The sequence below is a fragment of the Aythya marila genome (genome assembly GCF_965140915.1).
Source record: "Aythya marila genome assembly, chromosome: 1".
Lineage (NCBI taxonomy): Eukaryota > Metazoa > Chordata > Aves > Anseriformes > Anatidae > Aythya > Aythya marila.
Window position 1 is genome coordinate 160244193 of NC_139042.1, and position 20270 is coordinate 160264462.

Here is a 20270-nt window from a genome sequence, read left to right on the forward strand (position 1 = left end):
AATGGAAGAAACATTTGATGAGGCCTTTTGCAGACAGAGTGAGGAAAAATGCACATAAACAGTGTGAGGCAATTTAATATCAGCTAGAAAAATACAGAAGCTTCCCACTGTGCATGTGTAGGGACATTATCACATCAATTTAGTGGATTAGTATGCGTAACAAAATGGAAACAAATGAAAACCAGCTCATAAACATATCAGAAACCAAAACTGTTTCTCAGACAGCGCTTATTAGATTTGAAAAAATATTAACAATAAAGGGGAAAAAAAATACAACTAAGTGTTTTTGAAATGCACTGTGATAACACCATAGCCATATAAGGTTTTACAAACACCTCACTGTACTGGAACAAAAGCAATCTCTAAGTGTCAGGATTACCACAGACAAAGTAAAATAAGGTGGCCTTCAAGGCTCTCCAAGAATGGGGGAGGAAGGCATTTACTTTGCAGTTTTTAGCATTTTTACTATGCAGGGCTAAAAGAATTCTCCTGAAGAGAAGGCATCTACAACACTGGGCAATATTGTAAATGAATGTTTTAAACATGAATTTATTAAAACAAAGGTACAACAAAACAGAACAACCTTTCATCCCTACATACACCATTATAGCAAACAAAAAGTATATGAATCAGCACTTTATATAGCAGTCATATCATTATATACCTTATCTGGAGTCATCAACACAGTAGGCTCACTTTTTATCCCAGACTGATGAATGTTAACAAACATTCCTGATTCCAGCAGACCTGTCGACCTGACACAAAACAGCACACATTTTAGTTTTGGGGTGATTTCCAGAAACAGAGACAGCTGCTTTTGGAGTAGAATATACGTACCTTGCTGTTTCATTGTCTGTTACAAAAGTTGGAGTTGCAGCTAATGGACTGCGAAGATCTTTCCGAATGTAGATCTTTTCTGTAGAAGCTGCACAGTTTGAAGACTTTTCTCTTGACACTTCAATAGGTTTCCTCTCACACTGCACAGCTAATAAAACAGTATGAAACTATTATGTCACATCACAAATCACCGTCTAAGAAACAATCCTTTTTTTCTTGACTTACTCTTCAATTTTAATAACGATTCTGAGTATGTACAGAGATTGTAACTTAGAATATATATATAACCAGTAAACTAATAGCTTGAGTAAAAAACAACAAACACACTTGTTTTGTTCTTAATGACATGATGTAGTAGTCGAAGTCTGAGATCAAATGTACACAATCTGAATAATTTTTCAAGTTACAGTTAAGACAGAAATCCCCTTATACCTTGTTTAGTTTGGGTCTTTAAGGGGAGGCTTACTGTTCCTCTCTCAATTTCACTAGCCACACTCTCAGTTCATTTTTAAAGGACAGCAGGTCATTGAACCACATGACTTCATACACTTAAGGAAGCTTCCCAAGTTAGGAGCTTAGAAAATAGAGGGGGAAAGGGACATTTGCCAAGCTCAGTTCAGACCATTCAAGATCTGGGTGAGATCTTTACCCAAAATCAATTATGTAATAAAACAAGCAGATTTTTAATTTGAATAGCTCAGTGAAATTAGGTGTAATGAATCTGTGTTTTATCCCATAGAAACATCACCTTGTCTTGGATGAATTAGAGAATATTAAAGTGGAATTTAAAGTATAATACCCCATGGTGATTTATCCAGCTCTCAGGAATAAAGCCAAAGAAAAACTTGTAAAATCAAACTGTAAACTCAATAAAAGGAAAACCAAATTTCTGGAAAAATAACAAACAGTAATGCAATGTTGTTACTGTAAAATTTAATTAATAAAAGGTATTTCCAAAGTAACTATTTAAAAAAAAAAAAAAGATTTTTTCTTCTACAATTTTAAAATTGTACAAGTCATTTTATAGAATGGATTATGATCCTGGAACAGTTATAAACCCAATCTGCACATAATTTAAAATGTGCATCAATTCACCAACTTCATAAGCACTGGCTACTGACTAGCAGAGCCTCTTTAACATTGTATTGCACACAGAAACAGTTTAAGCCTATGGAGAGAACCCTGAATGTTGATTATTTTTTAAAACAAAGGAAAAAAAAAAAACTTTCTTCTGTTACGCTGTTATGGAAAATGTATAATGAAGAAAAAAAAACCTTTTAAGATAGTAGTAGACTATGATACTATTTCAATTTTTGTAGTGATAATTATTACACAAACAACGATCACAGTATCATCAAGTATTGAAGTATTGTCAATGCCATTAAACCTACCCTGTAATACACAAATGGTGCTTTGAAAGGGTGGGCAAAAATCTTGCTCTTCCTTTGCTACCCCTGTACTCCCTACCTGGATCCAAGTTTGCTGAAAAGGGGCCAAGACTTCTTCAAGGGACAAAAAAACACTCTGAGGAAGCTCCAGCTCCAGACAGTACAGAGTTTTCTTTCCTAGAGTTTTCTTTCCTCTCCCTATTCCACTGAGAAATGAAACTTCTTGTCCCAGAACAATCCTTTCCTCCATGCAGTCTTCCCCCAGGACCCAGAGTTCCCTTTTGTGCCTTCTGACCCCTAGCCCCAGCTATTTTGTGCTGTGGAGGGACAAAGTCCTGCCAGCTGAACTCAAGTGTAACGGGAAGATCCACTTCATGCCCTCAGCTTTTCCTCCCTTTCTGAATTAATTTCCCCTGTGCTGGAAAAACATTACTGGCTTCTGCTGGCAGATGGGGGGCTGGAAGGACAACGTCCACAGAGGTTCAGAAGGGTCAGCAAAATACAGCCAGATAGCACAGAGCAGAGAACAGCACTAATACCATGAGTACAGCAGCAGTGTGGCAGTATTTGCACTGAAGTATTCTTGTATTGCTTCACTTCTGGTGTTTTTAGTATTCTGATACTACTGTGGTGTTAAGGTATCACTATGTCCAGTGTAAGGAAACCTAAAAAGTAACTTGAAATCTGTAGGAATTGGTAAGAACTGCACTCTGTATCACTATGGATCTCTGCCTTATGAGTAAGGGTCTCTGCAGAGCTTTGCCAGTAACCTAAGTTGTGGCAAAAGTGACAAGAAGGTAGAGGGATTTAAGAAGTTCAGTAGCTTAAAATACAGATAGAAAAGTTGAATTGCATGTGCAAAAAAAAGGTGGAGACATGCTTGACATTTGCAGCCTAGAAGCAATGAGTCATTCTCTTTTACCACATGCAACGGGTTTAAGTTTGTCAAGCAATAGACGTGCTTGAAGCATTTCAGGCTTCTGATCACACCAAACTTGCATAATTCTTTGAAGGAAAAATATATGATATAAAAATATAAAATTGAGATAACAATCTGTTGTAATATTATAAAGTATATATTTTGTAGCACAAACCTTAACACAGCTGCCAGCTAAAATGATTTACACTTATTCAGACTTACAATCTTGTTTCATTCCAAACGCTATGCATCTCTGCAGCCTACAGTACTGACATCGATTCCGGTGGTGTTTGTTGATAACACAGTCTTTTGTTCCTCGGCATGAATAAACCAAATTCTTGCGTATACTCCTTTTAAAAAATCCTTTGCACCCCTCACAAGTTACTGCTCCGTAGTGACGCCCTATTTACAAAACAACAGGAATCATGACATTAGTTTTACATTGTAATACCTCTTCTTTACATTTTTTCTTTACTCTTATTTTTCCCCATAGGTTACAGATCTTAAAATACAACTTGTGGCTATAGAAGAACACAAAAATGTAAGTGAAACACATTTTTGGTTTAGAGCACTTCAACAGGATACATTTTTCAAACAGGCAAATAACCAAGAGCTTATTAATTTCTTGCTGAATCTGTTGACGGCAGTGTTAAAAAAGCTAACAAAAGAGGTTATCAAGAATGCAGAAGAAACTCTTAAGTTATACATGCTTTAGCAACTTAAAAAAAAAATTACTTGACTTGTAATGAGGCAAGTCCTGTTATTACTGATTACAAATTCAGCTGTAGAAATTCTATGCGTTGTGTCTAATGGAAACACGGAAACTGCAAATATCACATTTGTCAGCAGTACGTATCGCTTCAAAGCCCTACTTTCACCTTTCATTTTCCTAAAAGAGTAATGCTACATCATTAGTTCTTTCAGTAAAAATCTTAAATGAGAGAACTAAAATAGAAAAGATTTTTAAAAATCTGTTCTGTGAAATTTCTAATACTAACACATAAAAATTGCTTGGATGTACTACAGAAAGAAGTTTAAGAAGTAAATTGTTTTGATTATTCTATAGCACAAATTAAAAATATTACTAAAAAGTACTCCTCTGATTAAGTTATACTTGGCAATTCCAACAGTTACAATTCTGTGATGAAAAAAAAATTAAAACCAAGATCACCGACAAACACTCAGCATACATACTGCAGAGACACCAAGGCTCCTCTTTGAACTTAGTAGGGCTTATTACAAAAATAAATCTCAAATATGAACTAATTGAAGGGAAAATATATTTTTAGATTCTTTCCTCATTCTTCTCAAACTTTTTTTTGGATACATCAATCTTGTCTGCCTGAAATTTCTGGAAATTCTGATCTCTAGGTTTTCTAGACTCCATTATCACAACCATGTTGCCACACTCCTGAATGTGAAATTTACACAGCATCGTACATATTAAGTATCACTAAGTATAACATTTTAATAGCAGCTGGGCTTATGAGTACTTCATCTGGCAAAGCACTCGGGCTGCTTCTTCACCTGCTCTTTGATGCAGCTTCTTGCACTTCAGTTTGGAGGTGTCAGAAAGCAGTTGGCACTCCACTTCTTGCCACATGGGAGGCTCCCCAGCACCTACAGCTGCACAGGGAAATATGGCACTGTCCCCACATTCACTGCCAGGGCTCAGTGTCCATGGGAAGGCCAGGATGAGCAGCACCTGGGATCACCAGCCTCTCAAGGTATGCTCCAGTCCTCCACTGGGGACCCAGAGCTGTCCTCCCAGCTGGAGCAGGCCAACCAGATCACCTTACATTTGTTTGGCATAAATTTCCCTTGATGTGGGTGAAATCTGACATACATTTAGAGTTCTAGGAACTATAATTCTTATGCTAAGTTTGGCTGCAGTAGAAATGTTAGGCGATTTCATTTTCTAGGCAGTTTGCTCTACATCCTACTACCTTTCATGATGAAATCCTACTGTTAACTACTTCCCTCCTCTGCCCTGCATTTTCATACACTCTATTTCTGTCACTTTCAAAAAAGAGTATTTAATTGCAGTTCCCATATGTTGATGTTATTGGAGGTCCATTACACAGATTTCAATCAGACTAACCACAAGAATCTTCTGAAGGAGCCATCATTTCCCTACTTAGTCTAATTTTAGCTAACTAACTACACTGTTCTTAAGCTGATTTTTAACTGGAACTATAGTGCATTTGTGCAGTTTTAATCATGGTTCTTCAAGTAACTAACTGTCCCACATAAACCTAAGGTCAGCAGGTTTGTTTTTTCAGATACCTACAGTGTCCTCCTTACCTACTGGTTTCATATTTTAAATAACAAACAGTTTTCTCATCTATTTTAAGAGAATCTGACAACAATAACATAGTCAGTTCACTGCATGACCTTCTTTTAAGAAAAAAAAATCTTACGAGCAAGTCACTTAAGTTATTCTGTCAGTCAATTTTTATAATCCAAATTAAAATGCATTAGCCTAAGAAAGAAGGGCAAAAATTATCTAGTAGGAAACATATTTAATTTTTGATGTAAAACAGCAATAAACAAGTCCCGCCCACAGACCCCAGAGTAAAATTTAGTGTAACTATCTGCTACAAAAAAAAGAGTGTATCTTTCCTGTTTGTGTATAATATACGCAAAGCATTACGTAGCTTGAGAAGAATTTTATACTGCTTTTATAAAATTGTACTACCTTAAAAAAAGTTAAATACCTGATGCCTTGTCTCCACATACAACACACAGATCAAACACTTTATTTAGGGCCTGTTCATTGGGAGAGTTGTCTGTTAAAATCTGGAAGAAAATAGGAAAGAATTTCATTTTTCTTTTTCTTACCATCAAGAAAGATTAAAATAAATCTCATGCTTGTGGATTTCTTCTAAGATAAAGGACTAAATCTACAAATTATGAACTTTTCTTGAGTATATTTTACAGTCCTCAGACAAAAAGGAGCTGAGCTACCTGCCATGTCACTGAGCTCCTAATCAGGACACAATGAAGTATTACTTGTAATACTTCCAGTAAGATTTCAAGATTTTGTTTTATCTAAGTATTACCTCTGCAGAATAGACTGATGTTTTGAAAAACATTTATCATCTGTATACTCATTTTGTTGAATACATACCTTTTGTTGAATTTTGGATTTACAGTGTAATGACTTGATCATAGTACAAAAGAGGTAAAAGCATTAAACAGAAAAAAAAAGCCTTGAAAGGGCTATTATTTCTACTTTCGTAATTGTTGATTCATTTTTACAATACACATTTTTAACAATAAATTGGTGGACCAATAGAAAACATACTCTGACCAGTATCATTAATTATCAAGTGGATAGTTTAGCTTTCAGTAACAGCTTGGCATTATCTCTGTATTTGTGTCTTGTCTTATTAATTTATTTCTGGAACCTGTAAAGTTTCATTAAGCACATGTTAGAACCACAGCACTACAGTGCAGGCACTACAGCCTTCTATTTGATCTTCTATAAAGATCTATTTGATCTTTAAGAACTGTAATCCACTGAGATAAATAACATACATTAAAATAAACAAAGAAATAATCCAAATGATCATGTAAGTAACAACCAAACACCATCTTGACAATAATGTAAAGAAGAAAAGAGAAAATTATTCTTTCCACTAAAAAGTGATATAATTTAGAAGTTTTACAAGTTTCTGACTTCCACAGTGTCTTAATAGGAATTCAGACACTCTCATTCTTGCTTTGCATATTCAAAAAAGGACCTCTGATAAGATGAAAGATTACTTAATGAAAGAAGAAAGTACCCTATCTTCTACAGAGAAAATTTAAAAATCACATTTTCAAAGTTTGGAAACTATTAGATTTACATATGGGAATGTGTAAGAAGTCTATTTCCTTCTAGTCAGTCTCTGTTAACAGCACTGTCTCAGAGACTTGCCTATTAAGTTTTCTTTTAATATAGCATCTTTTTAAGAAAAATAATCATGACAGGTTAAAAGAATGTTAACTTTTCGTTCCTTCCTGATTTCCATCATCACCATTATGCATATTCATGACATGATATAAAATATATACAAACAAATTTTAAGTCCTTCCATAGATGAAACCTTCACTGAAACTGGAAGTTCCAGATAAGGAAGGACGACAGAATTTGGCCCAGGAGGAGATTAAAATCCCAGACTCAGAGACCTCATCAACTGACCTTGAATATGTAGAATAAAAATCGATTATTAGAACAAAGAAGAGCCACTGAAGGTGAAGCACATGATCGGAGAAAGGATTTTGCAAAATGTGTCAACGTAAAAATGAGATGTAATAAAGGAGAGATTTTCTGTGTAGCAAATGAACAGGCATTTCAAGTGAAGGCTACAGAAGAACGACAAAAAAGACAAAACTGGAGATGAAAGATCATTTAGGAGAGAAAACATGAAAGGGGCCAAAGAATATGAAGTCAAACAACAAATGAATGGTACTCTATATTTCACTGACTCTCAGTGGAGAACAAAAACAATCTCTGCCACTACATACTAGCTGACAACAGAACAGCCTAACTCAACTAAGAGAATATTTTGTTGCCTCTCAAACTCAGCTACGTTGCCAAAATTGCCTAAGCACAACTAGAGCTTTTAATTGTCTGTCCACACTTCCCCTATACCCGAATCTTGTTCTTTAAACCAGTGTGGCACTCTTCTTACCTTTTAAACTTTCTTCTGAAAAAATCTTTCTATTAGGATTACTTCAAATCATATCCCACTGCTTTATATGTCTGTTGAGGACTACCTAAAATAGGGAATGTATGATACCACCACACATGCTGGAATTCCTCTCAGTTGGATTGACTTTTGATACTGCTTGCACATGTGGGTAGTGAATCGGAGCAGTGGCCTGGCTCCTAGAAAAGCAGAAACTAAAAAGATCAGGAGTGTTCACTTGGGAAAACAGATTACTTGAAGAAGGATATGATAGTGATTTGTTAAAAAAAAAAAAATCAATTGTTACTACTTTTACTGTATAGTTTTTACTGCCATAGGATATTATACTGACCAGAACAGAAATGGTCTATCATAAATAACAAGAAACGTTATTAACTTTAGTGGTAGCTATCAAGTAAGGTCTCACTGCATTCTCCAGATCAGGAGGTCCCTCTAAATCATGAAGTAATGGAAGTGAAAGGGTACACTCAGAAGAATCATTATTTATGTGTTCAGTTTTTAATACATTTACTCAAGCACCTGTTTCTGGCCATTTTTTAGGTGTGAGATACTGGACTAAATGGACTGTAGCTCTCCTAATGTTGCTTGGCCTGCCAGACTGGTGTAATATAATGGCAGAATAAATGTACATGGGTAAATCAACACTTGATAACTGTGCTTTAGCTGAAGTGCAGTAATCTTCTACTTCATGTAGAAGGATCTTGTATCTCCCAGGTCTTCTGGGCATGCTCTTCTCCCTCTTGGAATCAGTGCTATCACATGCTCGTCTGTTGAGGATATGGGGCAGAAGGCTTGAAAGTTGGAGCATAAGGACTAAGGAAGCAGCACATACAATGTATGGTGGAGTAAAGAGCACTGGGGACCAGTTTAGGGAGTTACAACCCTGACTAGTAACAATCTCACATCATTTTGGGTTTTGTAAATGCAGAATCTGTAGTGCTACTTTCCCACTGTCACTCCCTACTAATAGTCTCCCTGAGAAATTGCCTTGGAGTACAATTCACACAGCAGTGAACAGTAGTTACGACAGTGTATGAAAAGGAAAACAAGGAGAAGGAAATGTTAAGTGATGAGGACGAGAGAAAAGATTATTTTTTCAACAATATATGAAAACGGAGAATCAATGAAGTAGCAATAAAGAAGGACTGTTGGTACATCTAGAAATGACAAAAAAGTAACACTTCTTTCTAATCTCATGAGCCAGGATATAAATGGATATAAATCTTGAAAGCAGTAAGTTCACAAAAAAAATGTGTTCTTCATAATTTCTAAGTATCCACAATGCATCCTAATGCAAGAAAAAGTATAGCATTAAAAAAAAAAAATTGAAAAAGGAGAACCCAGACAGACATACTTGGAAATAAAAACATCTCTTCGTATCCCATTTGAACCAAAAGTATGAAATAAAGTGCATTATCTACCTGGATGTGTTGTGCAGATATATCAGGGGATGCAAAAAACAGTTGGTTGACACCTGCAGCATCTGGAGTTGCTAGGATTACTTTTCCTGGAGTGGAATCTTGTCTGGCAAGGATCACCTTGCTTGGGGTAGAGCCATCATGATTTGTTAAGATGAACTGCTTGCCTGCTGAGCTCTGATCAAGTGCTGTAACAATCTGAATCTTCTGGCCCGTCTGCTGATCTGTGACAATCTAATAATACATTTATCTCAAATTGTTATGGTAATGTAATCACCCTTGGGGCCCATCTGGGCTCTCGAAGAAAACGGGAATTTTGCCTTTGACAACTGTGAAGTAGGATTGTCCTCCCCTCTGTCACACAAGAGTTAAGTAAACTCAGGCAAAAACTTGGATTTTCACTTTCTTTTAAATGCACTTGAGTCACCTTTGTGTTTGAAGTCAAAACCTGAATTCTCTCTTTTTTTTTTTTTTTTTTTTTTTTTTTACAAAGGGCCCATGCTTTTACAAAACTACCAAAAACCCCTGACAATTCTAGCATCCAGAATTTGAGGTGTCTGTAACTCAGCCCTAGGGCCCATAAGCTTCTGTTAAATCTTTAACCTTTGAATTAGCTGCACACCATGCAAAGTGCTTAGCACCTCCTGTATTTGTATGCTTAAAAAGAAACATCCTAAAACAACAACCATAGACTTCAAAGTGAAAAAAGAAAGCATCAAACAGCAAGAAAAGCAATATTTTCACACCACTGTACAAACATTTTATGCTTCATTTTTTTGGGGTCTGTTTTTTACATGTATGTTCCTAAATAAAATAAGTTAAAATTCTGTTTTCTCTGCCATTTTTTCTTTCTTTTTTTTTTTTTTTTTAAGGAAAAAAAGATTTTCATGTTTCATTACTTACTCAAAATGAGACCTACAGGTTGTTTTTTCCATTTTTTTTTTCTTATTTTCAAGCACAAATACAGCAGACTTTTATTAAAAAGCCCCAGTAAATTCATTTTTTGCCAACTTTGTAAGAAGATTATAATTCTTTCAGAAAATAATCAAGATTCCATCTATCTTCCACTATAACACTTTTAGTCACTTCTTGCCTTTCTTTCCAAAAGCTTATACCAAGAACTGCCTGGTTTATTCTAGTGATTAAAGAGCACCATTATACAATGACTATTTCCTGCAAACTGTTTTTGAATTACAGATCAATCAAATTTGCTGTTAACATTTCAGGCATCTAACTTTTTTTTTTCTTTTTTCTTTTTTTTTTTCTCTGCAAAGCACAATTAAGACCTATTCAGGCCAGAAGGCCAGGTAATTATAGAATATCAGAGACTAAAAATACAAAGCAAACATCAACTACCATGAGAGCTGGGGGGCAGGATAGGAAGATAGGACAAAAACCCCACAGAAGTTACCAAGATGATAAATACAGTGTTTTCCGTTCAATTTTCTAAGATATACACATACCCAGGACCACAAATGACTACAGCAGTCCTTTATTTCTTCTTTCAGTACCTTTATAATTCCTTAAAAGGCAAAACTTCCTTGCCATTTTACATCCCTTCTTCCCTTAACTTTCTCTTTAGATTCCATTTGTCTTCATTTTACAATCTTTATTTTTCTTGTGTCCTTTCTGGCTATTTCCAAAGTAGCTGATGTTCCCTTCCCCTCTCCAAGCACCTCTACTTCACTGGGATTAGAAGAAATCCAATGCATGTGATCCTCAACTGCGTGCATAAAGACACAAAAGCCAAACACAGAATATTGTGCTGTTTCTTGAATACCCAGATGTATTCTTTAAAAGATACGCATCTAAAATCTGTGTCATTATCAAAACCTAAAAGTGCAACTGTATACATCAAAAGAAGGCATATACTTTATCTAGTTGGGTTTATATGAAGTATAATATAAAGCTAGCTCAAAACCTGAGATTTTCCAGACAGTGAAGATACAAATTTGAGCTAAGGCTGAAATTATTTTTTTGGATATGTATGCTAAACTATCTACTTAGTATTATAGTCCAGACCCTTATGTTTAAAAGGTAGGTATTTTCACTGAGTGATATAGTGCGTACAGTGTAATGTTCATGTCCATACAAAGCTATTCAATTTGCGCAAATGTTCTCTGCAGCTCTCAGGCGTTTGACAACACACAGGCGTAACAGAAAGCAGTTCAAACAATTAAGAGTAGTCTGTCTGCAATAAATCCTTATGGGCAGATAGCTGCAAAAACTCCACCTAAATCTCAAAGGGACTTTGGAAGTGGAGCGTTCCACCCAAGTACAACAACTTTGTAACAACTTCCAGTACCAAAATATTGAGATAAGAGAAAATAATCAGAGGGAAAGAGAAAACTACTTATCTTCTCAAGAAAATACATCAGGGCTCAAAGACAACAAATTGTGTTTCTCAATAATCTGAAATTCAGTGTTGCCAAAGAGATCATGCCATAAAGCAGGAATATATTACTTCAGGATTGTCTGCCTAAAAATATATTTCTCCCATGTACTTAAGTGTCCTGACGATAACAGAGGATAGCATTTTCTTTCATTTTGTTTATTGACTAGTCTGTTAACAAGTTTTGACTTTAATTTCAATATCATTTCAATAAATAATAATTCTCGGTTCCTCTTTTAGGAAAAAAAGGCATGTTTAAACATAAAAGGATGTGTCTACCTGCTGGTTTTGAACAGAAATGTCATTTAACAATGTGGCATTCAACTTTTATTCTATAGAAACTGTACTGGCTTTAGGTGGCAGGGTTTTGGTAGCGTGGAGGGTTTTGGAGGTGTGGGGCTGCAGGGGTTGCCTCTGTGAGCAGAGCCCAGCAGCTGCCCCATGTCACTTAAGAGCCAGCTCCAGATGGCTCCAAAATGGAACCACTAATGGCCAAAGCTGAGCCAGTGAGCCATGCTGGTTGCATCTCTGACAGTAGATTTAAGAAAAGGGAAAAATTGCTGTGCTACAGCAGTGGGGACAGAGAGGAGTGAGAACCAGCCCTGCAGACACCAAGGTCAGCACAGAAGGAGGGCAGGAGATGCTGCAGGCAGGCAGCAGCAGTTCCCCTGCGGCCTGTGCAGGGAGAGGCCCCTGGTGGAGCAGGCTGTCCCCCTGCAGCCCATGGGTCCCACACGGAGCAGATCTCCACGCTGCAGCCCCCCCATGTGTGGAGGAGCCCCCGGTGGAGCAGGTGGATGTGGCCTGGAGGAGGCTGCGGCCCATGGAGAGCCCCCACAGGAGCAGGCCCCGGGCCAGAGCTGCAGCCCGTGGAGAGGAGCCCACGCAGGAGCAGAGGTCTGGGGGGAGATGCCGCCCATGGGGGACCCGTGCTGGAGCAGTTTGCTCCTGGGGGGTGGACCCCGTGGTACGGAGCCATATTGAAGGATCCATATTGTCTTTGGGCAGCCCCTGCAGGATCAGTTTGTGAAGGACGGCATCCTGTGGGAGGGACCCCACGGGGAGCAGGGCAGAGAGTGACTGTGAAGGAGCGGCAGAGATGAAGTGCTAGGGACTGACCGCAGCCCCTACTCCCCTGCGCTGTTTGGGCGAAGGAGGCAGAAGATGGTGGATGGGTAGGAAGGTGTTTTTAGTTTGCTTTTAGCTTCCTTCTGCTCTAGTCTGCTCGTGATAGGCAATAAATTACATTAAACTCCCTTATGATGAGTCTGTTTTACCTGTGATGATAACTGTGGAGAGATCTCCCAGTCCTTATCACAACCCATGAGCTTTTTTTCATCTTATTTTCTCCCCCTGACCTTTTGAGGACAGGGGAGTGAAAGCACAGTGTGGTAGTCCTGAGCTGCCTACCAGCATGAAACCACCACTGAGACAAAATGTTAAATTTCCCTAAAAAGGGTGATTAATGAAACATGTTTTAAAGAACAGTTTAAATTTAACATTTACAATTTTTAATGAGGATTTTGTATTTCAAGATTTCAGATAATTCTCTATGTGAAAAAAAGCAAAAAATATTAACTGAAATGATAAGCTCAAAATGAACCAATCTACTATATTTTTTGAACACTTCACTGAAATGTATTTTATTTTTCCACCAAAATTCTTCTTTGTGGGAAGTTTTAATTACTAATTTTTATCCCATACCTAATTTCTTACTATTATTTACACTGCAGCCATGTTTGTAGATGCCTGTTGCAGGAAGGATGCTGTTCTACCGAGTGCTGTCTCAAACAAGAGACAACCACTATCTCAAAGCACTCACCATCCATTTTGAAGCAAGAATCAATGAGTGTGGTGACAAAAGACATGGGACAAAGTACCTGGGACAGAAACAAGTGGTACCCCAGCTACCCAAGATGATGAAAAACTAAAAGGACATTGAAACAAAACTATCCCTAGAAATACAGTTCTTCTATGTTCTTCAGATTTTCAGTAGCTACAGTCCTTATCTGAAAGCAGTTCTCTCTTCCCCCCTATACCCTCTCCAAAAGGGTTTAGATGTCTGCCACTGGCTCTGAATCAACACAACTGTCTTGCCTTTCAAAGGGTCACGGTTTTATATGTTGTCCTACATTCAGACCCTGATACTGAAATTATATTAAATGGCTTCCCACTACAGCATACAGATACTGATGAAGAAAACAGGATAAAGAGACATGAGTTAACTGGTTAATATAAATTAATTAAAGTTACAGCTGTACACAAAGCATAGAAAAGGAGTGGAGGTAGCTGAAAGAATAAAAATCTACTGGATAGATAAGGCTGACACCAGGACTAGAATACAGGCTGTGGTAAAACAAAACAAAAGATCATGTATGGGGGCACTAGTGAAGAATCTTGGAAGGTAGGACAAAGCTTGAATGCAATACACTGAAACGGGGGGAAAAAAAAAAAAAAAAAAAAAAAAAAAACAGGGAAAAATACTGAAGTCTGAAGCAGCAAAAGAAAAAGCAACCAAGATTATACTAACAGTTGGCTCACAAAATGGAGTGTTTTTGTGTGCAACAACATGTGTCTGAGAATATTTGTTAAATTTCTGCTATGGTTAGTATTTTTCTCCAAGAGGAAATTTTAAAATAGAGCATTCGCATGAGTTGGAGATTATTACCTCGCTAGGCTATAAATTAGCTTACTGAGATGTATAACACTGGTTGAAATGGCCCAAACCAGCATCCCTTAACACACTTCTCAGACTTGTATCAACAATATAATGCAGTATTTCCCCTCATCCCCGCTCCAAATTGTCTCCAACTACTTAGTTGAATTAATGAATCTCAAAAGTTTAAATCTAAAAGTTTTCAAAGAGCAGTATCACTACAGTGTTAGGGGAAAATCTTTATTCTATTCAGCAGTTATAATTTTTGTACATCTTAATTTTTTTTTGAGTAAAAAGGAAGAAAGAAAGCATTGGAATAATGTTTTATTTCTATTTATATAAAAACAACCCTTGGCACCCAGAACTGAATATTTACATTCTAGCAAATAACATGAGGCAAATGAAAAAGAACAATACATGAAAATTGGTGGAAATAAATAGCTCATCATTACTTTTAAAATATATTGGATGAAGCATACCTGTATACGTTGTGGTAAAGAGAGGCCTGAATCTGAAGGTACTATCTGTATTCGTTGTGCTGTCCCATCCATTAGTGTTTGTGTAACAGCTCCTTGGGAATGGGTGATCTAGAAAGAATATACAAATGTAATGGATTGACAATGGATATATTACGTTAAGGACTGATATACTAACTCAATGGATGAACTACTGTAAAGTTTTACCAACTTCTGACTTCCCTGCACAAGGCTATAGAAAGTCTGACACACTTCCTATATAAGGAATTCAAATGCTTGCAATCTAATTTAACTGCTTAATTTTGCTAGTTAGAAAATTCTGTTCATGACGAGCGTTTTAAAGCTATTTTAAAATACCTTCACTTAGAAATTTAGAAACACTAAGTAAAACAATCAACTGTTGGCAAATCCACTTCAGTCAATTAGACTGAGTATTTTCCAAATTATTACTGCTGATGTTCATGTTCTAAACTAAACACAATAGCTTTCATTATGGTTGTGTTGTGTTACACATAAACTAACGTTATTTTTACCTTAATGGCTTACATAAAGTGACTAAAGAAATTTTGGTGTGGAAACACAGCAATTGGCCTTTTTTGTTCTGCTGAGCCTCAAAGAAGTAAAACCAAAACCAAAGAACTCTACTGGGGAACTACCAAGAATCTTAGAGCAGATCAATGAAATGGACAAATTCAGCAAGCACTGTATCTGAAAACAAATGTAAGCCTCTGCTCTCAGGTAGTTTGTGGAGGTGCTTTAATAATTATCACTATTTTTAAAAAAATTCACATACTGTCGCCAACGTATATAGGTATTATTCATTAGATTATTTGTTCACAGAAAATGAGAAGTACAGCTGCTACATACAGAGGCTTGGTTCAAAATGCAGGACTTTTTGTAGTACAAAGGACGTTTGTCTTCACAGTGTTTAGATACCCTCAGACTAAATTTTTTGGCTTACATTCCCCGGGAACTTCCTAAATGTTTTGCAGCATAACTATTTATACAGATCAAAAAATGTTTCATCCTGCAATTCCTGTACTACTAATAATTCATAGCCTCTACACCATTTAAAAATGCTCCTATTCAACTGTGTATTTTTCCCAATAATTAATTTAAGTAATATATACTTATATGTGCCATAAAGATAATGTTTCATGACTGGTTGAGAGCTTTTTTCTTCCTCCTGACTTTGCAACCACACCACCATGTAAGTGGTAATGCCAGCACAAGAAAGGCAAGAAGACACAGCTGGAGGTGAGCAAGAGAAGGAGGAAGGAGTGCTAGGCAAGACTTTCCCTTACAGCAGAAATATAAATTCCAGTCAACCTAAACTGCTTTTGCAACTTCACCCCAAACTGCATTACTTTTGGCACCAGCCTCAGCTCTTATAACCTACTTGATTCTGTCCCTTCAGCTTGGTAGGTAAACCTGGTTGTTTAGTCATCCAGTGATCTGGAATAGGATATTGATGCAGGTCAAACCATAGTCCAGCAAAAGAGAAACATAGGCTGTTCTTAGCATAGGTCAAACCTTCAGTCCAGATTACCACAATGCTCAGAAGCAAATGCATCAGAATAAATGAGACAGCAGGATCAAGCCGCTGGAGGGATGGGGTGCTACTAAAGCTGCCTGCACCATCAAAAGAAATGGTTGTCAAATGAAGGCATTTGGAACACTGCTTTCTAAAAATACTGGATTTTTCAAGAATGTGAACAGTTTTAGTAGTTAAATAATTCATTCACTTTGCTTAAGTAAAGGAGAAAGAAGAGTCAACTGTAAATCAAGATTAAAAGTTTGAAGGAGGTACTTTCAAGCACAGAAATACTGCATTACTCTGTCAAATGACTTGCATGATGGGTGACTTACAGGCAATCAGATTTTTATGTGAACTTGTATTAACTACACAAAATAAGCTATGTGTTCCAGGACTGCTTTACACTTAAAGTGTCGCAATCTACATGTGATATAAAGCAAAACTGATCATCATCCCCACAAAATATTGTCAACTTGACAGTTTTGCTTCTATATAGAATAAAGGTTTTTATTGCAGTTTTGTTTAAAATTTGTTTAAAAATATCTTTTGTTTGTATATGATAGATTCTGTTTAGAAAAATGTGTAACTTTCCTCTGTTGCTGGTACTTGGCAGATTTGTGGAAAGAAACTGCCACATATCTAGTATACGGAACCACAGATAAAAGAAAGAAGATTGTTGTGGGTTCTTGACAAATTCCCTATGTGAATTAAGTAATATGACTCTCATGTAGAAATATGAATTATCTCACATTTAGCAAAATCTGATGAGAAGAATGAAAAGATAAACATTGCACAATGCTCCACTTAGGCAAGGCTATACATTCTTTTTTTAATGTTTTGGTTTTACGCAAAGAAAGTCCCAAACTGGCAAAAACACATTTTTGTGAAAACAATCATAAAATCATTTGTGATAATTTTGTATTTTGAAATGTTCCATATCAAGGATTAACATTACAAAGAAATCAAAACACACCATTAGAACTCTCCTGACTATTATATTGCAATAAAACATAGGAGCATTTTACATTTTCTTCAGAATGGGCACACCTGTTGTTTTTCCTTTCATGTTCTACTCATGTAAATTTTTCTTATAAATTCAATTTAAACTATTCATTCATTTCAGAGAATTACAAATGCTAGCTAAAAGACTGAAGTTCCGTAGAGCTTACCATATGGTTTTCAAAGCTCATATCCAGCATGCACATCACCAAGCCGATTACAGCTTGTATATCAATAGTGAGAAGGGATGTGAAATACTACATGAAGGCCCCTGTAAGACTGACTTTCCTTGCTGACCCCACCTTTCAGGCAGTGTGCTTCTTTGACAGTAATTTTCACTTATGCAATCCCACTTTGCGCAGCTCTAGGTTATTCTTTTCAGTTCTTTTAACCACATCTGCTTTGTGCCAGACTGGGCTGCACCTTGTACCAGATAAGCAGACTGACCACAGCCCAGAGGAAAAAGAGTCCTCCACTATGCCATATTTATTTATATTTTTTTTCCAGTTTTGTCTACCACACAATGACAAAGAGAACTCACGTGAACAAGACTATCATAGCACGAGATTAAGTGGCTAAGTGAGGACTGGGGAATGCTTAAGCCACACCGTTGCCAAATAAGAAATGACAATCGCAGGCAGAGTAAAACACTAAAACCACTAAAGGACAAATCCTAACCTACATGCTGACAGAAGGATCTCCATGAAAACTGCAAGGCTGCAGTTTCACAAAGAAAGAAACAAGCCAACAGCTCCATGCATACAGATGCATCAGTATCACACCTCCACTTCCTCAGCTTCTTCCTCTGCCTCTCTTCTTTTGGCTACCAGTCATCTCCTTTAGGCTTCAAGCTTCTCTGATCCTACTCAACTCATTAACTCAGCAGAAAAACTTCCATTTGTATTGGCTGGTGAAGAAACTGACTTATCTGATTACAAAGAAACAGAAAAAGGACCTTCCCTTTCCCATTGCAGTGAGACACCAGATAAGCTCACTGTCTCATGGAAATCACATTATGAAATTGAGAACAACTCTCACAGAGGCTAACACTGTCATTTGAACTCATCATCCTTTTTTCCGAGTGGCACACGCATCATCTAGCTTTGACTAACCCACAGTTTCCAAACAAAGAAACGGGAAATACAGCCCTACTTAGGCCTTTTTATTATATTAACAACATGAAACTATGCTAGATACACCATTCCCACCTGTGAACACAGAGAGAAAGAAAAACTGATACATCACATACACCACTCACGGCCTTGGAGATAGCCTTAGCAATTCTCAGATGCTACAATAACAAAACCCACAAGAATTTATACAGGATAGATTAACCATCCTGCCCCCCAACCTTTCTACTTCAATTCATGATGGAGAGGAACAAAAACTACTTGAAAAGTCATTCTATATTGACAAAATATAATGACAAAAAAAGATATTGACAAAAGTAATTCGATATTGACAAGAAGCTGAGTGTGAATATTTCAAGCTAAAAATATAATTGTTCTGCTCCTATCTTATTAGAGAAGTGCTACTGATGGAAATTCTAGATAAGCATGTATGTATACAGTTAGCCACACTTGCAAACTATCTGTGCATCTCTGGAAGCTGTATAGCTGCAGCACACAGATTCTGTACAGTGGTGTACAAAAAAAAAAAAACAAGAAAAACAAAGTCTGCAGAAACAAGAATTCGATCTTCCCCCTGACATACACCAAACACCAACAAATATTTTACAGTGATGAGCATGGCAAACCTTTACTTAAAAAAACAAATGACAAGTGAAGCAATTGCTTAGTTGGAAAGTAGAAGCTATGTAATGACAACTCCCTTGACTGTACGTTTTGTAAGTGAAAGTGAGCAAAGCAATTTGCTCAACCAGACAGCTCTCTGCAGACCACTATAGGCCCAAAAGGCACAGCTGAACAGCTAGTTACTTACTGGAAATACTGCTAGATTTTCTTTAGCTTCATTTCTGTGGGGTAAACTTTGGCCAAGAAAGATTTTGCTGTATAACTTTAAGGTGGACACAGTAAGATCTTCTAGTCTTCCATGGGAGGGTTTCCTGAAGCTTTGGGTATACTAAAACTTATTTTCTCTTGTAACTTTGGTTTTTACTTATTAGTCTGTACATTTTAATATTCAAACTTTCTTAAATATTTCTCAAAATGTATGTACCTCTCCCATTTGCTGCTCAATAATTTGATGGGCCAGTTCCTCTATGGTTGCCATGATCTTTAATCACCAGAATTTCCTGTCAAAAAAAAAAAAAAGAAAGAAGATGCTTAACATCTCTAATAGTAAAAGTATCTTGGGGAAAATATATTCCAGGTAAGTGAAGCACATTCCTAATTGTCTGAAGGCGACATCCCTGAAGAATTTAAAGCTCAATTATACTATACAATTAGTAATTTATTTTCTATTTGCAAACTTCTTTATCTTTATACTCAACTCACAGAGATGTGTTTTTCCCCTGCTGCTTTCACAAAGAGCAACAAAATAATAAACTCCCTGTGAGAATAAAAGTGTCTAATTGGCCCTGCCATCAGCAGGGACATAATTAACATCTTAAAAACTGGAATTTTGTTGATGTAAAGCAAGGGCAAAACCCATAACTTCTTCTGAATGCATACTAATCCTTTAGTGTAACAGGAGCACTTGAAGGTCAATTTTGTAATTAGTATGAGGCCCTACTTGGGAGGCAAAAAATATTTATTCCTAAAAACAGATGCTGGTTAGCCATCAATACTGTAGTAAGAAATCCAAATCCTCATGAGAAGAATTCTGTATGATTTTACAGACACTGCCTTAAAGCAGGATTAAATATTCAGATGTATGCCTTGTTTGTTTGTTTGGGTACCTAGACAGAAATATTTGCCAGGCAGTCTGTAAAAGGAACAGACACAAATTATGAAGCAATATACTTACTTTTCTGAAAAAAAGCTGTAATA

The 20270-nt window shown here is 36.8% G+C and overlaps 1 protein-coding gene across 12 annotated transcripts in view; it reads right to left on the reverse strand.

Annotated features, from left to right (window-relative positions):
- NR2C1 (nuclear receptor subfamily 2 group C member 1) overlaps positions 1–20270 on the reverse strand; it is a 53415-nt gene that overhangs the window by 16350 nt on the left and 16795 nt on the right. For 6 of the 12 annotated variants that reach the window (XR_014319375.1, XM_082783618.1, XM_082783611.1 and 3 more), the window contains exons 3-9: positions 19498–19573; positions 14787–14894; positions 9263–9493; positions 5862–5943; positions 3367–3546; positions 838–985; positions 665–755 (exon numbers count right to left, since the gene is read on the reverse strand). Coding sequence is in view for 11 of the 12 variants with exons in the window: in XM_082783618.1 (XP_082639744.1) it covers positions 665–755; positions 838–985; positions 3367–3546; positions 5862–5943; positions 9263–9493; positions 14787–14894; positions 19498–19551 (894 nt within the window). In the remaining variant the exon portion in view is untranslated. Of the gene's footprint in view, positions 1–664; positions 756–837; positions 986–3366; positions 3547–5861; positions 5944–9262; positions 9494–14786; positions 14895–19260; positions 19475–19497; positions 19574–20270 lie in introns of those variants that run through there. The other 6 variants (XM_082783612.1, XM_082783621.1, XM_082783620.1 and 3 more) reach the window with 5 other exon arrangements.